Source organism: Hyperoodon ampullatus, assembly GCF_949752795.1.
Source record: "Hyperoodon ampullatus genome assembly, chromosome: 2".
Classification (NCBI taxonomy): Eukaryota; Metazoa; Chordata; class Mammalia; order Artiodactyla; family Ziphiidae; genus Hyperoodon; species Hyperoodon ampullatus.
In genome coordinates this window covers 177,788,593-177,803,938 of record NC_136915.1, presented here as the reverse complement: position 1 = coordinate 177,803,938, position 15,346 = coordinate 177,788,593, and the positions used below count along the sequence as shown (strand labels likewise).

Sequence of the window (15,346 nt, the reverse complement as noted above, 5' to 3'; positions counted from 1 at the left end):
TGACAAGACTGGGCTAGAACAGATGTGTCCCTAAATTACCATTTAAGTCTAGGAAGACTCTTAACTTCTCTGAGACTCAGTTTCCCTATTGATCAAACAAAAACTAAATTAGAATGAGGGCTTGGATTATCTAATTTCTAGAGTCCCTTCGACTCTGAACGTTGATGATGCCATTTGTTATAACAATGTGTTGTTGCATAACTGATTACAGTAGGGCTTTTGTGACACCAAGAGGAAAGTTAGACTTAATCTTGTAGAGGAAAAACACTGGCTTAGAATGAGTTACAGATCTGCTGCTTACCCATCAGCTGTGTGACTTTGACAAAGCGAGTAACTTCTCTGAGCCTCAGTTTCCTAATCAGGAAATGAGGACAATAAGACTTGTCTTGTAGGGCAGTGGTACTTGTTAAATGACACAGTGAATCTGAACGTACTTTTAAACTCTAATGACCCAAAAATGTGATAATTTATTGTTATCACTATTACCAGCATGCAGAAAAATCCATTAGCCCTCTAAGAATTACCTAACAGGGCTTCCCTGGTGGCACAGTGGTTAAAAATCCGCCTGCTAATGCAGGGGACACGGGTTTGAGCCCTGGTCCGGGAAGATCCCACATGCTGCGGAGCAACTAAGCCCATGCGCCACAACTACTGAGCCTGCGCTCTAGAGCCCACATGCCACAAATACTGAGCTTGCGTGCCACAACTACTGAGGCCCGTGCACCTAGAGCCCATGCTCTGCAACAAGAGAAGCCACCACAATGAGAAGCCCGTGCACCGCAACAAAGAGCAGCCCCCGCTCTCAGCAACTAGAGAAAACCCGTGTGGAGCAGCGAAGATCCAATGCAGCCAAAAATTAAATAAATGAATAAATTAATTAATTAAAAAAAAAAAAAGAATTACCTAACAACAGAAACAAATGAATTGAGCAGCCCTTACTATTCGCCCAGCATAAGTCCTAATCAGGGAGTAAAGGCCATTTACAACTCCAGGGAAAAAAAGTTTAGCTTCTTCCCTGCTTTACGACGTCCATGGAGTAGACTTCTGTGTGCCCCTCGTCCCTGTAAGCCACATACAGAAGGCTTAGGCTGCTAACAGTGATGATTTTCTCCACCGTGAGGACAACGAAAGTAATCTCCTTATACAGGTCTTTCAAAGACCAACAAAGACCACCATTTATATTAAAAATAATTAATTATGCCATCGTACTTAGAAAGGCAATACCTGTTCTTCCAAACTTTGTAAAATGACGATTAGAGCACAACATCGTGACTGGAAATGAGGAATCCTGGTACTTTCTTTGGAAGCACCTGGTCTTATGTTAAGTTGCCTAATAAAAGAACTGACACTCCACTGCCATCCCCAGGTACACAGCCCCTCCCAGCACATTTGGGGCTAAGTGTTCAGAATTATGCACACAGACCTATATAATAGAAGCCTCTACTTCAAGGTGATTTTTCACTCCCTTTCTTGGAATTACTATGTATTACATTGTTATGTACAAGGTTGGAAAGAAGCTCATCTAAAAAGGGATAAACTTTTTTTTTTCCCAGGATGACCAAGTAACAGAGGGCCTTCATCTCTGGGCAATATTCAGGAAGCCTATTATTTTCTTTGTTCTCTGATGTTTTTGAGCTTATCTGGGTTTTAAGTACTGGGTATCTCAGGCCATAGGTTTTAGCAGGAAAGTCTTCACATACAAATTAAATACCCCTTTTTTTAAATTGAAGTAGAGTTGATTTACAGTGTTGTGTTAGTTTCCAGTGTACAGCAAAGTGATTGTTATATATATTCTTTTTCAGATTCTTTTCCATTACAGGTTATTACAAGATGTTGAATATAGTTCCCTGTGCTATATGGTAGGTTCTTGTTGTTTATCTATCTTATATATTAAATAAACTTTTAATTAATAGAATCTTACAGAAATCATAGCTTGCATGGACTGCATGTAAGAGGAAAAATAAATTTGCTTTTAAAAACCTTAATTCTTTATATAATTTTGGCTTTTTAAAAAATACCTTGAGGGCTTCCCTGGTGGTACAGTGGTTGAGAGTCCGCCTGCTGATGCAGGGGACACGGGTTCGTGCCCCGGTCCGGGAAGATCCCACATGCCGCGGAGCGGCTAGGCCCGTGAACCATGGCCGCTGAGCCTGCGCGTCCGGAGCCTGTGCTCCACAAAGGGAGAGGCCACAACAGTGAGAGGCCCAAGTACCACAGAAAAAAAAAAAAAAAAAAAAAAACCTTGACAATAAAAGCAAAGGTAGCAAGTACTTTAAGGGTAAGACACCACCTTACCCATCCTTTATAATTTCCAAAAGGAGGAGCATAATAGATGTTTGATCAATGCTTGCCAAATTAAATTACTTTAAAATTTCATAAAGAAGATACACACTAACTCAGAATAAGAGTTTACATAGCATTATTATAAAAGCTCCATCCCCAAATAAAATCAATAATGGTGTTAAGAGAAAGTGAAACTCTCTTCTAATGAACTTGATGAAAAATATCAGTTCTGTGCCTCATGGAAATTTGGGGCTAGAATTAATTCTTAATTCATGCCTATTCCTACTTCAACCTTGCTGATCATCAGAGATATATAATCAACAATTGGCATTCCAATTAGTTAAACTCAATGCATTCTTTTAAACTCTAAAAGTATCTCTATAGAGTGAAAACAAACAAGCAAAAAAATATATATATATATACATATATAAAGTTGTTTCAACCAACAGACTTAGGGATAATTGCTAGGAGTAAATGAATATCTTGTCACAACCAATACATTTAGGGATACCTGCTAGAAATAAATGTCTACCTTGCCAATCTACCATTGTTCGCCACAGTTCTTTCTTTCCTTAAATGAATCATGTCTAACGCAGAACTGATAAGTAGTAATTGATTTAATTCTCTGAGTAACGTGCATCTTCTGTATCATTATATACAGTTTTGGCCCAATATAGTTACTGCACCTTTTATTGAGTAACATGGAAATGAGTGCTGAGTTGGCAGCCCAATAATAAATGGCCCTCACGTTATCTGAGTTGCTCTCTTGCATTGACAAAAATGGTGATAAATTGGGTTGTAATTGAGAAAGAAAAGGAAGACGATTACTCCTGATGCTGAGATGCATTTATCCCCTGCCCCAGCCCTTACTGAACACGCATGCTCCTCCATCAGCCTGCAGGATCAGCCGTGAAACAGACAGCAGCCCAGGGTACCGACCCATCTGGCACACAGGCTCATACCCCTGCAGCCACAAGCTGACCACGTGGGTGGCTTCCATGGGATGGGGGTAGGGGGTAGAGGGGAGCACTTTACCTTCCTGCACACAGACGGGTTTATCACTTGGGATCCAGCCTAGGGTTCCGTTCAGATGTTTCATACACAGTCTCTTTGTAGAGCCCTTCAGCTTGAATCCATCTTGGCAGTGAAATCGGGTGACAGAGCTTTCAAAGAAGACCCCTCCGCTGGGCGTCCTGAAGCCATTCTCAGGGACGCCTGGGTCAGCACACACTTGAAGGTCATCGAACCCTACATGGACAGAGAGAAGAAAAGGTGCCTCTGAATATATCCTTCGGATGCTGAAGGTTTCCCATGATAAATGGCAGACACTGTATTCTTCCCGATGCTACGGGCCACCCAACTCCACCAATAAAAAAGCCAAGAAAATAAACACTCTAGTGCACATTTCACACAGCTTTTTGCTCTTTGCTTAGAAAAGCGCTCATTAGTGATTTCAGTTCCACGGTCAAGTTAGCCCTTCAAGGAGTTTCTAGGAGTAGCAGATGAGGAAAAGTAAACAACGAAAGGAATACAAAACAGTATATGTCGAATGCAGAAGGGAGCGGAGGAGGGAGAGGTAGTCGGGAAAGGGGGAGATGGAATCTGAGCCTGGCTTTGAAGGACGGGTAAGACTTCAAGGACAGAACCAACTTTGTGGAGGGGGACACAGGGGAATGGCCTACGCAATGGCCGGGCCGGGAGACCGCGGGCGTGTCTGCAGAGCAGCAGGTGGCTGAGAGTGATACAGGGTTTGCCGAAGAGGCAGGCTGGCGATGCCCACCCTCCCCTGTCCCCTGCACTCGCCCCCATCAGCCAGGCCTGGTCCACATTTCTCCTCCTCCAGGAGGCCTTCCCTAACCCCACTCTCCCTGCCCCCCACCCAATTTGTTCCACCAGCGTAACGTGAACACAGCCCTGTACTGAATCATTTGGAGAATGATCGCCTCTCATTCTGGGTTATGAGCCCCTCGGGGACAGGTTTTGAGACTTTTTCACTCTTGTGAAACCTATCACAGCTCTGCCTAGAACGTGCTCCATAAATGTTTGATGAGTGAATAAACAGAGTTGGAAAAGGGAGTGGGAGACACACCGGAGTGACCCTAGAAAGCCAGGCTGAGCGAGGAGGCCACTGTGGGGCCATGGAGCTGGGTAGTGGGGACCAGGATGACGACAGGACAGCAGCCTGGGGGATTAAGTGGAGGAGAAAGGGCCCAGGGCGTGGCTAGGAGACCCAGGCAGTGGTGCGGTCAGACGTGGTGGGCCTGAGAGCACAGGAAAGTGCTGGAAGCAGCAAGGAGGGCACCAGAGTGTGAGACATCCCGGTTCCAGGGGCCCCTTGTCAACTGACTGGATGTCGGGGTGAGGGAGACAGCCAGACGGCTGGGGCGAAGGCCCGACTCTGGCCTCAATGAGGAGGAGAGGGCTGGGGTCATGGTCTGTACTGAGAGCTTCGGACAAAGACATGACTGGGACCAGATTTGCATTTGTGAATGATCTTTTGTGTAGCCACATGGAGCTCATGGATGTCACGAGCTCATTGGGGGACACCAAGGATAAGGAAGGGGTCGTCTATGTGCACAATGCTCCAACGTACCCTCCAAGGAAAGCAATGCAGGCAACAGAGAGAACCCCAAACTCCTGTGCACTACGAAAGCCTTCTACTCCATTTTCTTACAAAATCAACCAACAAATCCTTCCTGAAAAGGTACCCAGGACAACTATGCATGACTTCATCCAGATGGGGGTTGGTATGCCCGTCCACCCTCGCCCCCAGCGCAGCTGCTGGTGCCAGGTCAAGACGTGGCAAAGGGACAGGAATAGCCTGGGCCATCTTAGAAAATCTCAGCCCAGACCGAGAGGCAGTATCACCGGGGCTCTTGGAGGACTTACGTGGTTTCCAGGTGATGCCCAGATGTCGGACTCATGAGACAACTGATCCTCTGTAACACACTGGGCTTGCAAAACGTCCTCAGCTGGTAGGTGATTCCCTGACCCCAACTTTCATGGGCTCATGAAGGACTCACTTGCTGTCCTCCCCAACTGACCTCAAGACCCTGGACATTCTGCCAGCACCGCTGTGCTGAAAGCCACACGACACAGCACAGTAGGCACCGCGGCAGCACGGGGTCCAGCAGTCATAACGTGCGCTCTCTGCCAAGGGCATGCGGCTGTGGACCAAGCGAAAAGTCAAGGAGGAAAGCAGGGAAGTGGACAGCGTCCACATCTGACTCTATTACATCTTTAAGTGGGAGCAGGTCCGATACTTTATCAAACAGAAGAGGCTTTGACAAAGGAGACACCATCTTGCCTCTCAGTCTCCCTGACACGCAGTTGCAGCCCTGCCCTGCTGTGAGCACCCTGACAGTGGAGGCTGTTTTCCAGCCCCTTGGAGGGTGATTAATACCCATCTGGGGGGAGGGCAATAAAGTACTAGCAGGATGGCTTCATGTTTTTGTTTCAAAGGAAAGCACTGTAAACTGTCAAGTGCTTCCTAAGTGATGAAGGTCAATGATTTCCTTCTGAGTCTGGCCGTCTCAGGGTGGGTCCTTTAAACGTATACCCATTATGGTATTGAGGGGGCAACTAGCAGCAATGGAATTCGTGATTCCATGCCAGCCTAGAAAGCCTAGAAGCATAAACATACAGAAACCTGAATGGCCTGGACGCTTTCTGGCAGGCTGTGAGTGAAAGTCGCTCTGACACACATGCTGTAAGTCAAACAGAGGCTGTATCAGACATTGGGTGGCCACAGAAAGGCAAGCCGAGGATAAGAGGAGGGGACAGCCTTCTGGAAGGTCTGGGGCTGACTGCTCACAGCTAGGCAGACACCCGCCAGCCAGAGGGAGGAAGGGCACTGGGGGGGCAGGTCACAAGGCAGGGAGGTGGGAAGCCGCTGAGCACATTTCAGGGAAGAGGTCGTTCTGCCAGGCTGGGGGTAGGGTGACTGCCATAGGTGGAGCCCTGGGGTGGAGGGTGGTGAAGGGAGGGCAGGGGACGGCGACAGCAGATCCCGAAGGCTGAATGTGTTAGCTAAGGGTCTGGACTTGATGAGGAGGTGAGGGGTAGGGGCATGGCATGTACTGAGAGCTTTGAACAAAGACATGACTGGGATCAGACTTGTTTTGTTGAATGATCTTTCCTGCACCCACCAGGAGGACTGACTCGTCTAGACCAAGCAGGAGGCAGGAAGCTCATCAGAAGTGCCTCCAGGCCACCAGCTGCACCAAAGGAGCATCAGGGCAGCTTTGTAAAAGGACATTCACGGATCCAGGCTCTCTCTGGCTGGGCTGGGACCCACAAGTCTTGAGTTTTAGAAAGTTCTCTCAATGACTCTTAGGCAGCCAGTCCCGCACCTGCCCGAGGGAGGACCAGCATCTGAGAACTGTGGGATTTCAGGGCTCGTGCCAGAACTGGGTGGGAAACGAGGAGTCAGAACCAAGGCGGACGCAATGGAATAGAAAGAGGGCCACATGAGCCACGAAGGACACAGGATCACAAAACCTGGGACCGAATGGAGGGAGGACGGGGTCAGGGGAATGAATTAAAAGAGAGGCATCTAGGAGAACGCCCAAGTCCTGATGTTGCCGACGGCGTACACAGTGGGGCCGTGCACTCAGACAGGACAAGGTAAAGACAGCAGTGATGTGTCTGGTGGGGGGCCGGGGAGTTTGAGTTCTTGGTGGAGGGGGGACACCCAGGCAGAGATGTCTGGTGATGAGCTGGAGGCTGAGTCTGAAGCTCCATGGTGCCCTGGGCTGGTGCGGGCATGGGTGGGTGCACTGTCCTGGGAACGAGCACAGCGTGAGAGGAGAAGCAGCCGAGGCACCCACAGAGGACACTGGGAATATAGGGCCGTAGAGAAGGAAGACCTGTGTCATGGAAGCGAGGGAAAGGGTTTCAGGAAGGAAGGAATGGGCGGCAGTGTCAGCTAAGATCCACTAAGCAAAGTCTGAGAAGCATCCACTGGCTGAGGGCAGGGAGCACTGGGACCAGGGCCCAGGCAGCTTCAGGTATAAGGAAGAACTATCCCTGGGGGAGGACGCCTGCCTGCTGATGTTTGGGGGGGACAGTGAGAGTAAGCATGGGCTTCTCTTTCCAGATGCTTAGTGTGAACAAAAGAACACAGGTTGGGAGTTATCCCTGGATTAGGGTCAAGGGAGGGGTTTGATTGTTGTAATAAAATTATAAGATGAAGGAGATTTGAATATGTCTCTACACAGCAGGGAGAAACAAAGATTGCAGATGAGGGGGAGCAAAGGGGAGGCAAGTGGGGTAAGTTCCCTGCACCTGGATGTGGGCAGGGAGGGGACCCAAACCCTGGAGGAGGGATTGCCCTCCACGGAGGCAGGAAGGGGCATAATGCCAGAACCTCCACCGAGGGAAGCATGTGCCCCGCAATGTGCTCATCCTCCAGGACCCAGCTTAAATAGCGCCTCCCCCTGGGAGCCTTCGTCCTCCCTTCAGGCACCTGGGCTGACCTCTCTTAGCGAGCCCCTCGCCCTGTCATTGCTGGTCTGCTTAGCTGTCTCTCCCACTGGGCCGTGAACTCCTGGAGGGGGAGATGGGGTCCTATACTTCACTTCCTCCTATAGTGAGTGTGAGCATTCCACAAGTGCTGCTAGCGAAGGATTGGTGGGTGGATAGATGGATGGAGAGAGGACAGGTGGGTGAATAGGTGGATGGATAGATGGGTGATGGATAGAGGATAGGTGGGTGGATAGGTGGATGGAGAGAGGATAGGTGGATGGATAGAAATAGGTGGGTAGATGGATGGATGGACAGAAGATGAATGGATGGATGGATGGATAGATGAGGATAGGTGGGTGGATGGATGGATGGTTGGATGGATGAATAGATGAATGGATGGAGGGTGTGTGAGTGGATGGATAGATGGATAGAAGATGAATGGATGGAGGGTGGGTAGGTGGATGGATAGATGGATAGAAGATGAATAGATGGATGGATGGATGGATGGATAAATGAAGAGGATAGGTGGGTGGATGGATGGATGGTTGGATGGATAGAGGACAGGTGGGTGAATAGATGGATGGATAGATGGGTGATGGATAGAGGATAGGTGGGTGGATAGAAAATAGGTGGGTAGATAGATGGATGGATGGACAGAAGATGAATGGATGGATAGATGATGAGGATAGGTGGGTGGACGGATGGATGGTTGGATGGATGAATAGAAGATGAATGGATGGAGGGTGGGCGGGTGGGTGGATGGATGGATGGATAGAAGATGAATGGATGGATGGATGGATGGATAAATGAAGAGGATAGGTGTGTGGATGGATGGATGAATAGAAGATGAATGGATGGAGTGTGGGTGGGTGGATGGATGGAGGGTGGATGAATGAATGGAGCCACATGCTCTGCTGGACTCATCAGGCAAAGATCCCTACCCCATCCCACCAGTCACACCTATCACTCTGATAGTCCCAGAAGCTTATGTATTCCATAGACAAGGGAGGTGTGCATTCTCTCCCCCAGCACAGACACACTCTCTCCTAACACCCTCTCACCTTCCTCTCTCCTCCCAGCCTAAGTAGACTGCATTCCTTAGATTTTTATACCCTTCTTCCAATCCACATCCTCAGACACCTCAGCCTTCCTCCTCCGTCTCCACTGTAGGGCCTAAGGTAGGTTTACACAAAGGATTTAGCTGAGACATCTGTGTCTCCCCCGCCACCACACACATACTTTTGGCCGGTCACCTCCTGCTCACAAATGAGCCATGCGGACTGCTAAGTCCTAGGCACTGACCCCTCGACTTGTCACACCACCCTACCACTGTGCCCCGAGCCACAGAGCTGTTCTCTCTCAGAGAAGGACAGATCATTCAAGTGAGAGCTGAAGATCCAGCCCCGAGTCCACCAGAAAAATGACTCCTGCTCTAATAAATAAATGATGAGAGCATCGTGGAAATGATGACGGGAGAGCAGCAGAATTTCCCAATGAATCTAACTTGGTACTCTTTCTTTCTTTATTCCTTCCTTTTAAAAAAGAGCATTTCCATCCACTTTTCTGCTTTCATATCACCACTGCTAGCCTCCGGCTCTGTTCCCATGCCTGGGACGGCGCTGATGATCAGGGTGCTGCGGGCCATGGGATCCAGCCCTTGGCATGGAAGAGGGAAATAAGAACAAGTGGTAAAAAGAAAGCAATCAGAAAATGGGATGGTATAAGAAGAAAATATTCTTCATTTTGGACAACTAATCCCATTGAGCAAGATAGTAATTTTCTAGGACTTGCCACATCTTCAGACTCCACTTTTCAAATCACCCCCGAGCGGATCAGTTCCCAGCCCAGGTCATTCTTCTGTAGAGCTGTTCTCTTAATGCCTTTCTGAAATGTTGATGATCAGCCCCATCAGATAACACATCCATTAAGGGGGTGGGCTGCTTTAGGGATTAGGGAAGAGGAGTGGAAAATAACTTGAGCATGAGCCCACTCAAATAATCTTATCCTAGGAACCATACTCCTAAGGTCCCAATCGCTTTCACCCCATTCTTCAAATTCTGTGTATGCTTTGGAGCTAAGTAGCCACAGCATGGAGAAAAAAGTTCACAGGATGATTTCCAATATGTTTCTTTGTGGGGGAAGTGGGAGGAAAAGGGAATATTCCATTTTAATAAGTGCCTGGAAGCAGCATCCCCTAGCAGTTGCTTCTAAATTCAATTCAGAGTGCAACACCTATCTACAAGAGACAGTCTTTGTGAGGGTTCATTTTATGTGTCCATCCCCTTGACTAGGCCAGGGGATGCCCAGATAGTTCATCAAACATTTATTCTGGCTGCGTCTGTGAGGGTGTTTCTGGATGAGACTGACTTTGAGCGGGTAGACTGAGTAAAGCAGATTGCCCTCCCTTATGTGAGTGGGCCTCACCCAATCAGTTGATGGTCTGAATATAAAAGGAAGAGTAGAAAGAATTCTTGCTCTCTCCTGACTGTCTTCAAGCTGGCACATCAATCTTCTCCTGCCTCAGACTCAGACTGAGACTGGAACTTATACCATGGGCTCTCCTGGTTCTCAGGCCTTCGGATTCAGACTGGAACTACACCCTCGGCTCTCCTGAGTCTCCAGGTTGCCAACCACAGATCTTGGACTTCCCAGCCTCCATAATTGCATTAGCCAACTCCTTATAGTGTGTGCACGTGATCTATCTCCTATGGGCTCTGTTTTCTCTGGAGAACCCAGACTAAAACAGTCTTCCTAAAGGTACTCATGCACTTTACAAACACGAGTAACATGGATGCTGACTGTCCCCACACTCCAGAGGATGATATTTCTCTCTGGACCCCTGAGTTCAGGTAAGCAGCCCGTTGAGGCAGTTGGGGTACAGTGGCAGGGGCGGGGGCAGCACCTGGGGCCTGAACAGCATGCTGTAGAGTCCCGGCCTGAGGTCCCCTCTGGTGCTTTCTCAGCCTGTGTCACACTCTTAAGTCCTGGCGTCTCCATTACTGGCACTGATTTTCCTGCTTAGTGTTTGTAAGCCCAGGAACAAGTCATGGGTAGGATTGTAATTTGAACTTGTTCTCAGTGGGATTGAGAGAATCCCCGTCTTCACATACAAAGAAATGCATCCAGCCTCAATCTCATTATGAAGTCTTGACACTTCTGGTTTGGTTACTTGAGTCTGCTGAAACCTACCAGACAGTTTTACTGTGAGCAACAGAAGTCTTTGAAAAGAATCATAAAAACGAAAGAGGTGCGAAAAGCAATCTTTTGGCTTATTATACTGAAAAGTCATATCCTAGAAAGGAAGAGTGTATCAAATGTAGCCAAATCAATTTCAAATTAGGACCGGGCTTCCGTTTCCCTGTAAACTGCTATATGAGTCTTTGGGGGAAGAAACAGAATAGAGACACAAAAATTGATTTTTTATGCATTTACTTAGTGAGAAGGTCCGGGGGCTAGGGAGAAAAGGGCATCCCTGCTAAAGTTTAAACAGACACGTTTGCAAATTTTAATTAGAATCAAGAGCAGCCCCCAAGCCTCGCCCCCCCCACCCCACCCCACTGCACCCACTGTCGGTCTCACACGGTTGGCATTACAATCACCTGAGAGGGTCTCTGGTCCGACCCCTTTGTCTCCCAGAGGACACTGAGGCCTGAGGAGGTCAAGTGTGAGTCTAGTCACTCTGATCACAGAGCTGGAACTGACACCTGGGCATCTGACTCACAATCCAGTGCTCCTGTCACCGATGATGTTGTCCCCACTAAGCCTTTTCCTGTCGTATTTCACGGTTGTGAATGACTCGAATCTTCATGAATCCTAAACTCTTTGAGGACACGAATATTCGTAAATGTTTTTGAGTCCCTGTATCTGTTAAAACAGGACTGAGCCAATAGCAACGGTGAAACAGTTAATGATTCAATAGGACGTTAATCCTCATGGTTCCCCCCAAAGCTGACACCTCCCAGCATACCATCTCAGAATGAAGAGGCTGGGGAACCTTTATGGTCCCCCAAAACATTCAAGAATCCAGGCAGTCAGCCACCAGACAGCTATTGACCACACAACAGGGATCTGTAGAGCATTTCTGGTGATGAAAAATTCTCCCGAGGAGATCACGACCTAACCTCAGATATCAGTTTCATGAAACAGAATTAGTCCTGGTGAGTGGAGAGCCTATTGCCCTCAACAGCAAAAGAATAAATGGAGAAGGATGTAGTAAGCTTGAGGAAGTCCCTCTTGACCACGTAAGGGCTTTTCCCCCATTAGATGTGAACATTCCAATTCCAGCTGCCTTGGGCTGAAATCTCTCTTTTTCTCATCACCAGCAACGCAGACCAAGTTTCTTTTAAACCACCTAACTAGTAAAATATTACTGTGCTTCAAAAAGCATTTATACCAGGAAGGGAATGCTTCTGCCGCATTAGAGAAAAATCTTCAAAGAACCTTTCCTATTCTTAAAGATTCTGAAAGTTTCATTATCTGGGCTTGTTGAATTACAAGCTAAAATGCATTGGGAAGGTCCTGAGGATCTGTTGATGAGGGGACCCTTTGACCGTCTCTTTACTGCCAATACCCACCTCACCTTGATCTTCCCCACCGTCTCAAGAATCCCCTGCTCTTAGAACTACTTTAATTTTGTTAATGAACACATGTATTGATAGCCTGCCTTATTCCAGAAACTGTGTGAGCTGGTGCTGTATCTGTAACAAGGCATCAGCAACAAAAAGAGGAAGATAGAGGCAATACTACAGAAATCATATTAGGCAAAATCTATTCAGCAAATAAATCAATTCTCTAACATCAGTATTTTCAAACACAGAGCTCCTGTGTATCAGGTCGGCTATAGGCGACCTGATAACATAGAACTACCTGACGTGCCAGAAGTTTCCGGCCACCTGGCAGCCAACTGCACTTTGGGGCTGGTCCATTCTCTGCCTGTCAGCCCATCAGAGGCTCTTGACATCCCTTCAAGGTGTTGCCACACTGGAGTTGAACATCAATGGATGTTCCTTCTGAGCCTGAGATCCTAGAAAAGGTCTACATATTCTGCAGGTCTGTCCTGAGCCAAGGTCAGGCTCAAACAATTAGAGGATCCCTCTCCCCAGTGCTAGATAGTTTAGGGGCTGCCAAACATCTTCCAGGAAATGCTAGGAGGACTGAGTAACCCGGGCCCCAAGGCTGCTGGAATGCCTCAACTCTTATGGAGATCAAGGAGCTGGTAGGCCCCTCCCAAGTGAACCCACCTGGAGGAGGGAAGCCAGAGTGGGCCACGGAAGACCCTTGCTGGGATAAGAGGAGGCCCCAGAGTCAGAATGCGGTAGAAACAGCAATTTAACAATTTCACACTGTGGAAATTACAATTAAAATCAATGAGAAAATGTAACTTGCTTTATAAAGATTCATTAATAACCCATATCTCCATAACAAGATCATTAGTCAGTGTTTCTTGACCTCTGTTCCAGTCTAAATCATCTCCATGTTTGGCAAAATTTCAGCTCTTTGTTTTTAAAAAGAAAAAGAAAGAAGTGGAGACGGCACTTACTAAAACAGAGACGGGGAAAGGAAAATATAATCTGTGTATACACTCACTCAGCAAACAGTGCTGGGCGCTGGGGGAAGGAGCTAACAGAGCAGGGCGCGTGCTCACTCAGCAGGTGGCATGAACTGGGACTTCCTGCAGAGCCAGCCTGCATCCAGGACCTTGAGTTTTTGATCTACAAGCTGTGGCCTTGCAGTAGGTTATGAAATCAATTTTAAGGGTCACAGCCAGCACTTTTTAGAAATGAAAGAGAAAGGAGAAGTCAGAGTGCATCCTCCATGGTAAGGGTGAGTACTGTTTTGTGTGGTTTTATTAGTTCTGCTTGTGCACACATGCTGGTCTGCAATGTAAAATATATTTCTTTCAGTGGTTCACAGTCAAAAAGGTTTGAAAAACACTGCTTTAAATATACTCCACCTTGTCATTCCACGTAATAACATACATTTACTTCAAATAACGTAGTGGGTGCTTAAGGACTCAGGTTCTGCAGTGAGACTGTGTACTTTGAATCCCGACTCTGCCATTTTCTAGCTGTGTACTACTAGCTGTGTGCCGTCTACTATTTATTATAGCAAATTTATACTAACAGGATACCCCTTAAACCTAGTTTTTTGAAGAACCAGCAATGTGTTGGGGGGTTCAGGATTTATCTAGGCGGGTTGAAAACTCAGTATTTTGGATTCCATTACCCAGAATCTACACTGAGTACTGCATACACAGTTATAAACATAATAGAAACTTGGAATATTTGTATGGTAATCAAGTTAGGTAACGTTTCCCAAGAAATAGTGAGAATGTCTTAATGTTTCAAGAAATATCCAGAGATGAATATAACATCGGCTATGTCTGAGCAAGTAAATGTAGCAAAAATAAGTCTTAATAGCATAATTTCGACTTGATTAAAATGGATAAAGACTACAGATGTGGCAGTCATAGCACTCCCCATTTGATGCCAGAACTGACATTTTTCTCCTGATTTAATTCACTTTGATTACCCAATTATTCCTAAGTCCTTTCACTCAGTTTCAGCTCCAATAAAACCGATAACAATGCTAACTCATAATGTGATTTCACTCTAGTCTCATGATACTGCTCCATAAAAGCATGTCCAGCAACATAAAAAATTATTCCAGATTGTGATATATAACAGGGAAAAACAGAATAAACCTTTATTTGTTTGAAATAAACCATTCATCAGAAAAATCTGAGGATTTCTTCCATCAGCTGGGAAGAAGAATGGAACATGGCGGCATGGAAGTTTCACAGTTGACATAAACTTTAGGATTACCAGTTGACAAAACATTTGAACGCAAGGATAAATTTAAAAATTGACTGAGAAGTTAAAAATGTGGCTCTTTTCGAAAGCAAATTCTTATTGAGTATAATGAGGTGACCTGTCTAGCTAGCTCTGTGACCCTGGATAAATAGCACGATCTTCTTGGGTTTTAGCATCTTATCACTGAATGAGGTCATTGGATGATCTATCAGATCTCTACCACTGCCAAATTCCATGATTTCTAGTCACTTTTTGATAAAAATTGGTAGAAACCTCCCAAAGCACAAGGACTCAGACTGAAGTGGCCCAGAAGGCAATGCATGGTTGGTTAAAAAAAAAAAAAATCCTAGAACACACTTTCAAAATGCTTGTGGTTATTTGTTACTTTCTAAAAATCAAATTCCCTTCACATGAAAAGGGAACATCGCTAATTATTAGAGAAATGCAACTCAAAACTACAATGAGGTATCACCTCACACCGGTCAGAATGGCCATCATTACAAAGCCCACAAACAATTAATGCTGGAGAGGGTGTGGAGAAAAAAAACCCTCCTACACTGCTGGTGGAAATGTAAAATGGTGCAGCCACTATAGAAAACAGTATGGAGGCTCCTTAAAAAAACTAAAAATAGAGCTACCATATAATCCAGCAATCCCACTCCTGGGCATATATCCGGAGAAAACTATAGTTTGAAAAGATACATGCACCCCAATGTTCACAGCAGCACTATTTACAATAGCCAAGGCGTGGAAGTCACCTAAATGTCCATTGACGGGTGAATGGA

At 46.5% G+C, this 15,346-nt stretch overlaps 1 protein-coding gene across 2 annotated transcripts in view; it reads right to left on the bottom strand.

The window, feature by feature from the left end:
- SUSD4 (sushi domain containing 4) overlaps positions 1 to 15,346 on the bottom strand; it is a gene marked incomplete at both ends in the record, with an annotated part of 130,567 nt that overhangs the window by 64,402 nt on the left and 50,819 nt on the right. For both annotated transcript variants that reach the window (XM_079727887.1, XM_079727888.1), the window contains one exon: positions 3,319 to 3,531. In XM_079727887.1, coding sequence (XP_079584013.1) covers positions 3,319 to 3,531 — 213 coding nt within the window. The remainder of the gene's footprint in view (positions 1 to 3,318; positions 3,532 to 15,346) is intronic.